This window comes from Vulpes lagopus, chromosome 21, assembly GCF_018345385.1.
Source record: "Vulpes lagopus strain Blue_001 chromosome 21, ASM1834538v1, whole genome shotgun sequence".
Classification (NCBI taxonomy): Eukaryota; Metazoa; Chordata; class Mammalia; order Carnivora; family Canidae; genus Vulpes; species Vulpes lagopus.
Window position 1 is genome coordinate 13,069,885 of NC_054844.1, and position 16,295 is coordinate 13,086,179.

Here is a 16,295-nt window from a genome sequence, read left to right on the forward strand (position 1 = left end):
ACTGTTTTCCCTTTGATTTCATTCTGTGGCACTTTAGGGAGCGATTCCATTAAATATAATAACAGCACAGTAATACAAAGAACATCATTTTCTAGTGCTAATAACTTTCATTTTAAAACCACTTGTACACTCCAATATTTAGCAAAGCATAAATTTCTCAAGACCAGCAGACATCAAATTTGAAGCTTCAAAGTTCTGTTTCTTTGGGGTTTGTAATCAATCTATGTACAGAAGGACTGGAATGCCATTTAAAGTCAGATTTGGTTTTGATGCTCATGCTGCTAGCTTTACTGATGGGAACTCACCTCTCTGCATAAAATAGACACATGGAGCATCAGCAAAAGGACCAAAAACCATATCAGAAATCATGACACCTGCAAGAGGATCATCACTGATGAGATGTCCATATCCTCTACCCTTTCCAGAATTTAAATTTCATAGCACCAACAGGGATTCCCAATTCTTAGACTGGTCATCAGGAAAGAATCAAAGAAAGGATTTTTTTATTATCATCGAGTTCAAATTTATGCTAAACTGTCATTGCCTTTCACCCCATTCTGGCCATTGGGACCACAAAAATGACAGCAAAGGTGAGAATAGCACTTCACAACCCTGGTTGCCCTTTTGTAACAACATAGGAGCTTTTAATAGATGTTAGCTCCTGGGCCCTTACTCCCTTCCCATCCAACTAAATCAGAATTTCTCAGGGTGGGGTCTTGAGGTCTGTACAGTTTCTTAAAGCTCCCCCGGAAATTCTAACCACATGGTCAGGACCAGGATGCACTGACATAGGGAAATCAAAACATAGGGAACTGAAGACAGCATGGGAGCGAGTCAGCACATTAACACTTCCCTGAGGTGGTTGAATCAGTGATAAATTTTAGCAGCCTCCTTTATCTGAAAGAGGAAAATGTTAACTTCTGATGATCAGAGCAAACATACTTTATTTGAATTACCTCATTTGTCATCACTACCTCTCCCACCCAGTCTCCCTGCTGCTGCTAAGTGTGTGTGGGATGCAGATCTCGTTTCCCCTGCAAGACAGTGAACTAGAGCTATACCCCCACAGTTCTGAGCACAGAGGTGCCAACTGGTTTGTTACTCGTAGCCCATGAGGAAGATTCTGCAAAAAGCTGACCACATGGAGAATGTTTCAGAACCGACAAGTGCTCGACTTGCCTAGTGTGGGTTAATTTTGGAATTGGGCTGAAGGATCCGGGTAGGAAGCACTTCCCTGAGGACTGAACCGCTAGAGGCCGCTCTGAGCCAGATCCTTGCTAGCCGGTGTTCTAAAGTGCAAGCACATCTGAGAGAGGAAGTCTGCTCAGTAGCACTGGGAGTCATGGCAACACAGGGGTTCCTATTTTTAAACTTGTAGGTGAGCAAGCACTCATAGTGCGCGTGTATACTGGTGGGGGAGGGGGTTCTGGTATATTTCAAAAGAATATTCTTTTGAGGTCTTGAGTTTGCAGGTGGCTAACAAACTGTGACAGTAAGATCCTTTATGGCCTCATGTCCAGAAGCACTGGGAAAATTTTGATGCTTTTTAACCATGGTATTCTGAAATTCTGATCTTTGTTTCTTAGGTGTGTTCTGCTAGCTTCTTAGGCAGGTCATGCTGTGTCACAAGAAAAATAGGTCTAGATCAGCTATTTAAAACAACTTTCTCTGGACACCCCATTCCTCATGAGACCAATCAAAAGGATGATGTAGATGGTCTGTATACTTACCATCTAGCACAGGATTCAGGGAGTCAACCTACCTATAGAATGTGTCACTAAGTCAACTATCAGTGGATGTCATACTGTGAGGTGCAAAGGAGTGGCCCGTACACAAATTTGTTTCAGCCTTAAACAAATGCAAACTTATCTTACCTGTCAAAAATGAATAGTGGCCCTGGAAGACATTTGTAAATCATGAGAGGGCAAGGTGTTGTTTTGTTTTACTACATGTCCCTGACAGTATTTTCAATGGGTCTGTAACCTCCAGGAGCTTCAGTAGATTTTTAGAACAGAAAGCCTGCTCTTGATTCAGTTCCAAGGACTTTCAGGTCTACAAAGACTACAAGTTCTTGTCCTAGATGTGGCCTAAGGACTCTGAAATATACAGGAATAAGAAAAAAAAATTATCATCCTTTTTAATCCGAAAAGGCAGACATGAGCAAGATCATAGCAAGGCCAGTAAACAGAGATGGGACACACTTCAGGACAGGAAGAGAAATAAGGTTCAGACTAGAACGTCTCTAACATGTGTGTACTGGATGCTGTTCCCAGACTGATTCTGGATTTACCTTGGAGTCAGGACAGGAATTCACCAGAGGCCAAGAAAGGAAACTTTTTATTACAAAAACGCCCTGTGCCTCAGATTAATGAAATGTTCACATATGTTCCAGTCCTATCTAACTGACTCTATCTGCTCAGCAACAGAGATGGCCCTCAGAAGGATGGACAACCTGGAGCAAAGTACACCTGGAATCCTTAAAGACTTGGGTCTGAATCCCAAGTAAAGTAGGCAAGTGACTTAACCTTTCCGGATCTCAGTTTCTTTCTCTGAAAAATGGAAGTAATAATGTCTCTATACAGTACTTTTAAGATTAAATGAGGCCTTATAAAGCACTTGGCACATAATATTCACTCAATAACCTTTTTTAAAGTAAATTTTCTAAATTGCTGAAGCTTAGTATTTTTAAGTACCAAGCTTTTCCTTGATTATAGGAAGGCTTTTAAATGGAAAATTTTAGAAAGGTATTACAGAGTTCTCTGACCAAAGATAATCAATATAATTTAAGCTCTTAATAATGACCTAACAATGACTATGCTATTCTTTATACAGGGATGTTTTAAAGGGGGTATATGTTTCCTGGGGAATATATGGCAGTTTGCCTCAGATGGTCTTAGACAATAGCCCCTTTCAAGGTCTTCTGCTGGGTTTTTCTAATATTTTATGCACCTTACCATTCTGTTTGTTATTTCTTAATGCTGTCTGCTGGCCTGCCTGATTCTCATTACATTCATCATTTCTAATCTGTTGTCATCTAGGATATCAAATAAGCAAGTATCTCAGATAGTCCTGGTTACCTACTAAAGATATGTCCTTGGCCATCACTCTAGCTAACAGAACTTTTTTTAACAGGGCATCTTACTGCCCTGGTCACAAACTAAACTTGTCTGCTTCCCTTGCAGCTAGCTGTGACCACTGACTGGTTTCTAACCATGGGCTATGAGCAAAGTATGGGACTTCTGAGTAACCTCCTTAGGATAGCTCAGCCTCCTTCCTAACTTTAATCTGCTGTTTGAAATGATTTGGCAGCCTTACTGGGCATGGGGGATGAAGGCCACATCATATAAACAAACAAAAAAAATAGAAAGCTAGCAGGAATCTGGGTTCTGATAATCATGCAGCTACCACACCAGCTCTGGACTGACTGCCTAATTCTGGTTATGTATCCTATTTAAACTAGGGGACTGAAACTCCAGGCCATATCTGGTGTAATTGCCCCAAAAGTTCTTAGGGATACATATAGAACTAGAGTAAGTGAACTTTAAGTTAAAATAAACCACACTTTAGGACAAGAATTTGTACCAGTCATTTTAGTTCAAAGCCCTTTTCTGCTTTCTTTGTGGTTCTTTGTTATGCTCTAGATACAACAGATTGTTGTGTATATCACCTCTCCTTTTCCAGGTAACAGAGGTAGGTCCATCTATGAACACATGTGCAGTGCGGTAACAGAACAACGAGAATAATGACCCTGGGTAGCCTGTGGGATCACTATATTAAGTCATGGTCTAAAACACACACACACACACACACACACACACACACACACACACACACACGGCTTTTTCTCTAGTAAATATTGAGAGAAATTTGACATGTTAAAATCTATGTAATGATAAACTACATTATCATGACATTCTATCATGCATTTTTGCCTACACAAAAGTCCTCAGTAGATTGTCGTTCAAGGATGGGGGGAAAAGTGGGTGAGAGTGTCTGGAAATGCCACTGAGGAAATGAAGAATAAGCATCTAAGTTTCCTCTGTTGCTATCCACAGGTAATCTATGTAGCAGATACAAGAAGCCCTCCCATATCTGTAGTAATGGTTCAGTGAGATTACATATATGAAGATTCTCTGTATGAACAATGGCCATTTTTATTACCCTCATTACTAGCAGGATTATGAACTTGAAGTTTGTGATCATCAGCTCTTATATCAAACACTAAATGTATTTTGACACATATCCTCATTTAGATTCCTTCTGTGATCTCTTTCAGGGAACTGTGAAATGGACTGCTTTGCATGAATATAACATTGTCACAGTGTAGATTCCATGGCTTTTCTGTTGCTTTGTCAGGAAAAAAATCTTCCCTTTAGAAAAGGACATTTATGGGTTTCTTAGAAGTATGTAGAACCACTTGACTACTGAGTCTACCTCCTTTGCCCAAACAGTGAATGTGCTGGGGATACTCGGCAACCATCCTTATACTCATCGCAACATTAAAAATGGAATTAAGACTGGAAGGAAATACCTAGTTGATATTCATAGAACTCCAGGCAAGCCATTTGAAAGGATTCCTCCCAACTTCTTTTTTTTTTTTCCTCCCAACTTCTAGCCCACATACAACCCTTCTCAGGTGATCAACTAAATAAACAGTCTCAGTGGTGATAAGTTGGAGAATTTAATATGCAAAAGTGTTTCTATCTAGTTCTTTTAATACATGACTCCATTTGACAGATGTAAATGTATACACACAAATATGTCCTCTGTGGATGTGAAACACACATACATGCATACAAGAACTCTACAGTCATCTGTGCACACTGGAAGCTAAAGGCAGGAAAGACTTGAAAACTTTTAAATGAAAGCCAATGAGAAGAGAGGGACAAAGATCAATGAACAGAACAATCCCATCGACAAAGAGGTGGAAAAGGAAAAAGAAAAAAAGGTAGGGGGGTGGAGTGAAGCAGTGATGAATGAGGAAAAGAGAGCCTGAGCAGCGAGGGAGGCAGCAGGCAGCCCCCGGCCGGCTGCTGCTGCTGGAAGCCGGACAAGGGGGAACAGATTTCAGCAGCAGGGAGCTCTAATCTGTCAGCAGCAGCTCCTTCATGTGTGACCAGCCGGCCCAGCTTGGGGACTGGTGCCAGTCTGGGCAAGCTAACCCCGCCAGGCCCTCCCGGAAGAGAAGGAGCCACTGGTAAAAGCCTGAAAGTCGAGGGAAGGTTCCTCTGCCCCAGCTCCTGCTGCCAGCCTGGTCCTGGCTTCTCCACATGGCCCTGTCTGTGGTGCTGATTCAGACCCCTTAGCAGCCCCAGTTCCTTCCAAATCTTTATCAGCTACATCAGGTCCTAGATAACTCCTTCCAGGAGATGACCACCTATGTATCCCTGACAGCTCTACTGGAGAGGAAACAAGAAACAAGAAAAAGGCTCAAACCGTTATTTGTTTGAAACGAGTAAGGTCTTGCATAGATGCAAAAGCCACAGAACTATCTCTGCTCTCAAGAAGCTCACGTTAGGCTGACCTTGGCCGGCTCCAGTCCAGCCTTCACTCAGGCTTCCAGCCCATGTCTGTAACCATAAATGACAGCACTCTAGCTTTCTGGCAACTCGCCTCCATCCTTACCTCCACCCAGCCAGCCTTTATTCTCTGGTGGGAAGAGAGAGCAGATGGAGAAATGACTCCCACTCAATCCCTAAATAACGCCAGCTTCAATTCCCATTAACTGTGAATTTGCACCCTTGTCTGGGTAAGAACCAAGGAGCAAGAATCATGGGGCTCTTGCCAGACCAGGGCAAAGGTTAACAGGACAGGCCTGGCTGCCGGCCAGCCCTTCTGAGGACATGGTCAAGCAGGGAGCATGCTCTCTGAAGAGTGCCACTCTTGCCATCAGGACACTTGGGTGCTGCCCCCCTCCACCTCCACCCAGCCTCTAACAGGTCAGTGATCCCCCTGAGACTCTGATCTCACATTTATAAAATCATTCATCATTCTACCATCCATTCCGTGAGGATATATATACTGAAAAAGCTGGATCAGATGAGTGCCAAGGATCCTTCCGATTTTGATTTTCAGGGACAGGAGGGGCCTTTAAGCGTAGTTAATGTGCAGCAGGGTGAAGGGCTGAAACCAGATGCTCGAGGCAGAGCCAGGCCAGACTTTGACATCACACTGCCTAGGCTGGGGGGGGGGGGCTGTGCCTCAAGTCTCTTAAAAACATAAAATAGGGGCAGTGATTCCCATCTTCATTGGTGCTTTTAACTGCCAAATACTTATCAAGTGCCTCTAACATATTAGGCATTGTGCTGGGAACACAGAGGTTAAAAAAATCCTGCTCTCGTGAAGTCTGAATTCAACGAAGGAGAGTAAGATGGCAAAAATACTTAAGGATAAAATATATACAGTATGTCAGATAAGGACTACCAAGAAGAATGAAGCAGGTGATGGGGGTATTGAGCTCTTGGGAGGGTGGGCCTATAAGTTGTCTTGCTAACAGAGCAATCAGGGACATCTCCCAGAGACACATGCATGGGTCAGGATTTTTGCAAGTATCATCTTAGGCACAATGCCTGCTGTGCAGTCCATACTCATAAAGACAACCAACACTGGATTTCCTAACATCTACAGCCTGGCTGACAATGGGGCTGCTTTAGGACTCTCTTCTTAACCCTTACCATTGCCACTGACCCGTGTCCTTATTGAGGCAGATTTGCTATTCTCCACTGAGAGCCACTGCCTTACTCTGTTCTTACTTCTGTCCTCTTCAAGACCATCCTATTCCTTCTCAGGGACAATGTACCACTTGTCTTCTCTCCCAGCACAGATGTGCATCCTCTCCCCACCTCAAACTTGTCCTCCATGAAATGGAAGACTTTTCCCATTCATTCTTTCTTTATCTCCTGCCCTCTCTTCCAATTATAAATAGTTGTTTTGTTTTGTTTTGTTTTTAAGGAAGAAGTAGAAAGGAGGAGAAGAGAAGAGAAGAGAAGAAAGAGGAAAGAAAAACCAACGATGTCACGGGCGCGTTTTAAACTGTGCAAGTCAGCCATAGAATTACATAGTGATTATGGAAAGAATCACGCAGGGGTCTCAGTGCTAAAAACATTTGCAAATGCTCCTCACAGGTTTGAATTTAAGGAAAGGAAGCAAAGATCACTTACTGAAATGACTATCTATCTGACAGGAGAATGAGGAAGACAAGAAGAAAACAGAAGTATCTTAATAATCCTCCATTGAGTCCTTTTCCCATGGACAGTGAAAGCACTGAACAGATATTCTAGGATGTTTATTAGATTCCTGAGTTATTCTTTTCCCCAATCTGTATCTCCTACACCACTGAGCAGTTATCTCTCTACACACACAGGTGTGTCTTGCTGTACTACATATTTCCAATGAAAATGTAGCTTTCCTTAGACTCTAGTGGATTTCTTTAAGCAGGTGAAGGGCCATGATACCTGACAGCCCACTTATAACTATGTTTTCATGGAACCTTTTGGCTATTCACAGATAAATTATGTTAAGTGAACCCAGAATACATACATATTTGCCTTCCCAGAAATCTGCCTATGCATGGCACTCCATGAACATTTAATAACGAAAAGAGGGTAATGACCATGCAGCTCTTGCCCAGTGTCTAAAAATGAATGGACTCACATTCTCATTTATCTCTTAATCTCTCAGCACTTTTCTGGCCACGAGAGTCAAGTGGGTATCCTATGGGAACAATCCATCTACTACAAGGGTTTGAGGAAATACTCCTTGAGGGAGTATTCCTCAAGGTTAGAGGAGGACTGAGTTCATCAGAGCTCTTCTAGGAGGAGCCTAATAGAATACCTTTCTTCCCAGCAACTATCCTCACCTCTCACAGGCAGGGCCAGGAGGAGAATTCTGACCTTTCAGATGGCAACTTTTATGGGAAAGGAAGCAGCTAAACAAATGTTGAGTAGGAAAACTGAGGATGCCAGGGGGAAATAATTAGACAAGATTCATAAAGAGGTTTGCTCTGTTGAGATGCAGCCATCATAAAGAGCATCTGTTTTTTTCCAAAAGTTGGGTGCACCGGGTGTTCAGGACAGCCAGCAAGCCTGGAGGTCAATGGCCAGTACACCATCACCCAAGTGACAGAAACAGACTAGCAGCATATTGGAACACACATTGAAAAGGAAAATAGCCATTAACTACTCCCCCAGGGAAGCGATAAAGGAAAAATACAGACACGTGCCTACTAATAGCTAACAATTCTTCTCTAGCTCAGGGGAATAAAGACAGGTTTAGACCACTGGCCTACTCACTTTCTAAACACTTTCAGATTATCTGTTATCAAAACTGTTAAGATTTTTCTCAGGAACTAAGATACTTCACTTAGGGAACACATGACAGAAGAAATTATTCAACTCTTTCAATCGAATAAAGTTCCCAGTTGGAATAAAACTCTATCTCAGCATGGCTTGGGCAGCAGTATGGGACACTGGACTACATTTACTAATAAGGCATAAATGAATGCTACAAAGTTCCAAAGGAAAACTATTCTTACTAGTGTACAAAGTAAGGTTGCCACATATAACAAAAACAAAACAAAACGGGAGCCCTATTAAATCTGAATTTCAGATAAACAGGTTTTTTTTTTTTTTAGTATCAGTAGGTCCCATGCAACATTTGGGACAGATTTATAGTAAGAGATTTAGCTACTGTTTATCTAAAAGTCCAATTTAACTGGGATTTTGTATTTTTCTAGCAACTTTGCCAGCCCTGTCCAGCAACCTAGAGCCTATTTGGAGATAGTCACCAAAACCATACCTGACCAGCCAAGTTTCAAGAAAGTTGAAGTTCCCAGTAGGGAATTTAGCATAATACCTGATGAATAATGTTTATTTCAAGAATACTCTCTGAGAATGCTTATAGGTCATTTTAAAAAAAAATCTTCCTTGATAACTAACAAGTGAGTCACTTCAAATGTATGTCTCTCTTTGGCATTCAGTGATAACAATAGAGCCTCCAATCCGTGGTCCCTAAGTCTAGACTTAGGAACCTTCCTCACACAGAAAGAAATCCACTTTGGTCAGGTATAAATGAGAGCTTTACCTCCCCATACAACACTTCCGCTTCCAGAGACGACAGGGCCTGTTAATGTTACTGGGTTTTCAGAAGGCCAGAGGTAAAATCCACTTCCAGACTCCATATTTCTGGTGTCATGGGGGCTGGGTCAGTCCCAGATACCTCCTGAAGAGGCTTCTTCCCGCTGCTGTTGCAGAGAGACAAGAGCAGCAGGCCAAAGAAAAAGTCATCCTCATAAAACAACCAACCATTTGCAACAATTTTATTTGCAAAGGTTTCCTGCTGTGGCTAAATGGTGTGGCTGCTTGGTTTGTTATTTAAAAGAGTGACCCTAGTGAGACCAAAGCTCTTGAAGGGGGGAAAAAGAGGCCGATTTCAGACCAGTATACTGTAAGAGGAGCTGGGACTGAGTGTGCCTAATTGAATTCTACTGATGATTCCAAGTACTATGCCATACAATAATAGCTCAGACTTTGAGGATAGCTCCTTTATAGTCCCCATTAGTCAACCCCAATCCTTCCTGGACCTTGATAGAAAAGGATATTAAAATAGTCTCAAGAGAGGCTAAAGACTGGATTCAGGAGCCCTGAGGAGATGCACTTGAGGGCTGGGAAGGAAGAGGGATGCAGGTATGCAGACAAGGGAGACAGCCAAGAGAAGAGGTCTCACAGGCAGTTAGATACAGAACCCTCCCCCCCCCAAAAAAAAAAATCAGGCAATTGGGACAGAAGAGAAAGTGCACAGAGGAAAGCCTTTAGTGGAGAAGTGCTTTGGTAAGTCTGAAGACACTTTTTATGCAGTATACGGGGGAAATTGAGGTAGACTCTCTGCTCTACCCTGGGACTCAAGGAATTTATGAATAATCTAGACTGTGTAATCTTCGTTTTTTTTAGGACTGCTACACTGGCAAACATGGCACTGGGTATTTGTGGCCATCTTGCCAATAACGTCTGAGGAAGGAGAAAGGAGGACCAAGGTGTGCTCTCTTTCTGAATGGCCACAAGACACAACAACAAAAGTCAGAACCAACTATGGTTTTAAAGGTGCAGTCATCAGAAACCAGACTTCAAAGAGAACATTTACATTCTAAGGTAAAGTAAGCCCAATGGCAAGTGAGAGGTTGCAGAGGATGGCTCACCTGGACAAAGTTTTAGGACATAAGCAGGCATTCCTGGACCAAAATTTATGGATTTTAACTTAACACTCGTTTGATTTCCTTGGTTGTTTGGCAGACATTTTGGTCTAGATAGTTTTCATTGTCATCATTGGTTGTAATGGATGAATATTTGGTAAAGTTATTGGATGACCTGGTAAAGTCACTGGCATCAGATTTTAATTTAACACTACAGACCATGGGAGAAAACCTGAATGTACAGAACCAAATAAATAGTTTTTTTTTTTTCAAGGAAGTCTCTATTATCTTGCAAAGAGAAGCAGAAGAAAACTCCTACAGGGTTGTTCTGCACTGGGCAGTTCAGCATCTCGGAGGAGGTCATTTATTCACTCCAAGTGTCCTTCTTCCCTTTGCCACACAAGACACCAAGAGTGAGGGTACTTGGAAATAAGTAGGACAGAAAGGTCACTTCTTTCACAGAACTTACAGGGACAAGAGATAACAAGACAGAGAGTTACAACTGTCTGGAGAGTGGCTTTCCTGGTCAAGCATAAGATGCAATGAAAGCATATCACAGGGTCCCGTTAGCCCATGGTCCAGGAAAGCTTCTCAGTGGAAGTAATGCCAGGACCCAGTCCTGAGGAATGAAAAGGAGGCAGGTGAAAGGAGCATCTGCATTTACATACAGGTGGGAGGAGACTCCTGGGAAATATATTCAAGGCAGAGAAAGGAGCTAGAAGAGAGAAAAAAACATGGTATTTTCAAAGAACTAAAGTAGGTTCAGTATTGCAAGAATATAGCATTTGAGGGAGAGCATGGCAGGAGACAATTTTGGAAAGATGAGTGGGCCTATGCAGTGGAAGACTTTATAAACCATATCAAGGAGATGGGACTTTATTACAGGAGCAATGAAAAGCCATTGAAAGGCATTAAGCAGGAGAGTGATGAAATCACATTTTCATTTTAGATCACTCTGGCTGCAATTTGGAAATTGGAAGGAAGCAATACGGAGAACCAGAAGATATTTACTAGGCCCTGCAGCAATGCAGGTGAGGAGAGCCAAACAGGGACATGGCATGGGGATACAGCCGTGAACATACTCCAGAGGAGATCCATGGGAAGTGGCACTAGGAGACGGTCAACTAGGAGATGGTGGAGATGTGAAGACAAAGATATTTGGGCAATTTTTACTTTAGGCAGCTGAGTAATAGCATGTAGTCTTTATAGGTGATACAGATTTGTCCAGAAGAGGGTGGGAGGGGAATGGGAGAGAAAGCAGTTTGGCTTTGGCCAAGGTGTAAGGCCCCGTGGCATCCAAAGAAACCTATCTAGTCACAGCTGATGATACAGACTGGGGTTCAAGGGAGAAATTTCAGCCAGAGGTCATTTTGGAGAAACTTACAGATATCAGTTGTAGCCTTGGCAACAGAGGACAGAAAAGGGGGTCTGGGACAAAACCCTGAGAAGCATCAATATTTAAGAAAGGTCTAAAGGAAGATGAGCATGCCAAGGACTTTGTGATAGAATGACTAGAGAGGTAGAAAGAAAACCAAGACAGTCTATACCAAACAAGCAGAGTTCAAGGTGGGATAATCTTAGGATTGGAACACAGACACAGCTACCTTAAAAGGAGCTATGCAGGAGCTACATTAAAAGGTGCCTGGCTGGTGTCTGACTCTTGATTTCGACTCAGGTCATGATCCCAGAGTCCTGGGATAGAGCCTGCATCAGGCTCTGTGCTCAGCAGGAAGTCTGCTTGAGGATTCTTTCTCTCCCTCTGCCCCTACCCACACTCTTGCTCCCTCATTCTCTCTAAAATACATAAATAAATCTTTTTTTTTAAAAAGGTAGCTTTAACTTTAACTCAAATTAAGAGCTTAGGTGAGGGAGTTTAGATCAAGTCCCTTCCAAAGGTTAAACAAGTATAAGTAGGTACACCTTCAACCTCCACTAATTATATTTCAACCTCCCCAGAGTACACTTTGATATTTTATTTAAGCTGGATGGCACCTGAGTACATGCTTTCTGCATAGCTTTCTATTTGTCAGATATAATTCATAATGAATTTAAAATGGATGCTCAAAACATATTGTTGAATGAAAGGTTACTGAACAGCATGTATAGTTATATTTCCATTTATGTAAAGTTATAGATTTAAATGTGTGTGTGTGTGTATATATATATATATATATATATATATATATATATACACATAGAGAAATAACTAGGAAGATGTTCACTAGTTATTTCCATAATGATTATCTCTGGTTCGCTGGATTTAAGAACACTTTTTCTTTTCTTTCTTCTTTGTGATCTTCTGCATTGTCTGAATCTTTACAATGTTCACGTGCAGCAGTTTTATACAAATCACAGAACCACAGAAGCCTCATATAGAATCTTCTGCCCTACACAGTCACATAATATCCACAGGAGGATGTGCTGGAGTCATGGCTGGATTATGAGGTAAGGTCGGGGGAGCAGAACTCTACCTATATCTTCTTCCTACTGAAGAAGTCGGACTAAGATCAACTACAGAAGGCTCCTCTCTGGCAGCCATCTCACATTTCTAAGGCAGAGAGGAGAAGCAAAGGAGACAAAAACCAAGGACAGAACCCTCCTCATGTGCCTCCAGACCCACATAACCTGTTCTCCATTCCCTCCCAGTACAGCAGCATTCCTAAGTAAAGGGACTGGTAGGTTCTCCCTCATGTCTATGCCCATTGTGTCTTTTAGAGCAGTCAAGTATGTAGGGCTCACAGAGGCCTGCCTACAACTCCAGACTGAACCTCTTACATGAAGACTGATTATGGGCAGTTTACACCTACAAACATTATTCTCTTGAATCATAAAATGGAAACAATTTTTAACATCTGTCTCATAGAGTACAGCTTTGAGGGTTAAACGAGGTCAAACCTGCAAAACACTTAAGTAACACCTAGTGCATAGTAAGTGATCAGTAAGTGGGAGCTGTTTTGTATCTCTTAGAATAAGAACCCAGCACAACAAGCTTTGGATCTGAAACACTCCCACCATCACAAACGACTGCCATCCCAGTGGCCAGCCTTCAACCTCTGACATCTTGAACTGTTCTTCCCAGCATTTCCAAACCTCCAACCCCAATGCTGAAAGCCCTCCTCTGACCTCTGCCATCAGTGTGCCCTCTGTCCCACACTCACCTATTTAGCATGTTGGACTGGTAGATTCTCTTCTCATGGGTGTTGTAACAACTGCTCTTGGGCTCAGGGATGAAGCTGTGTTCAGACAGCATGTCGGAAGCAGCAGTGGTGATTATGGCAATTCCATCCCTCACTCTGGCAGGGAGGCCATAGTCCCATTCATCATAGGACACAGAAATGAGGCCAGTGGGGAATTCCGAGGGCACTGTGTCTGTATCCCCTGCCACCAGACTAGGTACAATCCATGTGTAGCCGTAGCCAGTCAGCCCTACTGAGTTAGCTACTTCAAAGATATACGTGGCTTCTTCCTTAGTACAATAGAGAAGAATGATGGGGCTCTGAAGTTTCTTGAGCTGGTTCTGGATCTTAGAATCTCCATCATCCAGGGACATGTCCAGCAGGAGGACTTCCTCTAACTCCCAGCCCACGAAGCTGTTCTCAATGGTGCTGCGAATCTTGTTTACAAAGTCCTGGTAGCCAGGGAAGTAGGTGGTGACAATAGAAAAGATGTACCAGTCATACTCTTCCATGATATTGAGCATTACAGAAGCTTGCTGTTCAATTGATGGGCCAAACTGGAAGAACATGGAGGATTCATCCTAGAATTGTAAAAAGGTAAAATAAAAAAAAAAAAAAGAAGAAAAAGAAAAGAAAACAGGAAAAAAAAAAAGATAGTAAGGGAGAGTCTGAATCAACTGGTTACAAAGGTTTGTGTTCATCATTTACTTTTTCACATGCCTTTTAAAATGGGATGTTTGAATTATAAATATTTGTAATACCTTTATTCCTAAAACTACCTCTTAGATTTTAGGGAAAAATCAACATAGGTCTATATTCTCATTGTCTGAAATCCTTGGAGCATAGGGAAGCTTCCTACAATCAAATATGTTAATATTTCTATTGCAAAATACATAAAGAGTTGCATTAAGTGGAATAAAGACTCTAAATGGCCTCACATTAGTTCATGTGAGGTGTCACTGTCAAATGAGTTCTAGGAAAACACACACTTTTCATATTTTTCGAGCCTTCTGAACTTATCACAACTGTGGATGTCTATCACTTAGAATGAATAATGGAAATGCCATCAATTTACCCTTAAACTTATTGATGGAGGTGGTATACGCACACTGGCCTAGCAGGTGGGTGGTACTGAGGTATGGATACCAGGGAGAAGCACATGGTAGTAAGATTTGGTCAGTATATTTTCTATAAAGATGTAACTGCTAAAATAATAGCACGTTGAGTTTTCCATCTTCCCCTGTGATAATGAGACATGCAAGTTAGAGTAAGGTGCAAACAATGTATCTAAGCTACAAGTTAGGAGGACTTGTATTCAAGCTTATGTATAATTAAGGCTTATTTTAGATCAGCACATAGAAGATTGTTCTTTCTCTTACCTGTCTAATGCCACACGTCTCAATCTGACCTGTCTCTTATACACATAACCTTCTGTCAATTCTGAGAATCTTATGTTTTCTCCTTCCTTTTGAGGGAGGAGACATTTTAAATTTCTCCCATTTTAAGCCATATCTCACCTGCTGTTTTGAGATGTCAAGCCCTGCATTTTATCTCTGCCTTACAGCTAGAAGAATCTGAAACCACAAAATGAAGACCCTCTCGGCCTTGTCCTTCTTTCTCAATCCATTTTCCCCTGACTTCCTCCTGGGTAATGGCATCTCTTTTCTTGGTCAGTGCCCCCTATCTTTTATCTGATGGTTCATCTCCATTTTATAACAATCCAGGCTAACAAAATTGTGTCTCTCTAAAAGGGGCAGCCCTTTTTCATCCCCCAAACTAGAACTTCAAAGTACAGTCACAAGAGACTAGGCTTTTAAACAAAATTATACAGTGATTTCTTCGTTCAGGAACATATTCTTGTATAGCTAAGAAATTGCTGAGTATTTTTTGGGCACCCACTATTGAAAAAAAACACAGGTTGGGAAATATCCAGCTGGTATCCAAAGATCCTGATTCGGCAATGAAAGCTGCCAGCCCCTTTGGCTCTGCCAGAGCTATGATTGCTTCATGTGGCTTGAACTTTTCACATTTCCCACAGGCAATCCAGAATGAAACAGCAGATGCTTAGTCATTTGAGGGCAATTCTTTCTGCTAGGGGTAAAATGGTGCTTATCATAGCTCCTTCCTCTGGCTTAAACATACAGTCAAAGAGGAGCCTCAAAGGACCAGGGAATTCAGAGAAGCAGGAGTGGGTAGGGCAGGAAGAATGGACGGGAAGGAGTAGGAATTAATTCAGAAAAGAATAAGAACTTCATGTGTGTTTATTCCAAATTGCTGCCAGCCCCTGCCCCTAGTTTCCTACTACAATGCAAGTACTATTCTTCAGGTAATGCCGACTTTGTCCTTAGGTTATGGGATTATAGTGGGATTCCAGGACAACAAAGTTGAATTATTCCAAGGCTTGTCAGGGGTCTACAAAGAACCAGAACAGGAAAGGAACGTCAGCCACCCAGAAAGGCTTTCAGGAAAAAGTGATTTGTTTTCTTGTTACTTCCTGACAGTGTTTCATCTGAGACTTCCCCAAATTCCCATTTTCCACTCTAGTTTTCACAAAATCTAGTGGATGTAACAAAATGACAAAAGCTTCCAAATACACCTTAAAAGGTACAGCTAAGGATGAAAGGAATCCCAATTGTAAAGAAAATAATTCAACCCATTCCATGCGAACGGAACATATCTTACACCAGGAGATTCTTGAATACCCTAACTGTCCATCCATTGTGAGACCACAGCTGGTTCAAATACACAGGGAAAGATAGCCCTGAGAGATAATCCATGAGGGTCCATAGTAAATGAGCCCATGCTAATGAAAATAACTTTAAAAGAAAACCAATCTAACATATACCAACCCTACCCTCTTTTCTCTTAGCCTTCTCCTAAAATTCTCTCACAATTAAAAACAAGATCTAAAGAAACTACCAGCTACTATGTGG

General features: G+C 41.9%; 1 protein-coding gene across 1 annotated transcript in view; it reads right to left on the reverse strand.

Annotated features, from left to right (window-relative positions):
- The window catches only part of GRIN2B (glutamate ionotropic receptor NMDA type subunit 2B), a 420,281-nt gene that overhangs the window by 167,957 nt on the left and 236,029 nt on the right, over positions 1 to 16,295 (reverse strand). The window contains exon 5 of the mRNA XM_041735346.1: positions 13,345 to 13,943. Coding sequence (XP_041591280.1) covers positions 13,345 to 13,943 — 599 coding nt within the window. The remainder of the gene's footprint in view (positions 1 to 13,344; positions 13,944 to 16,295) is intronic.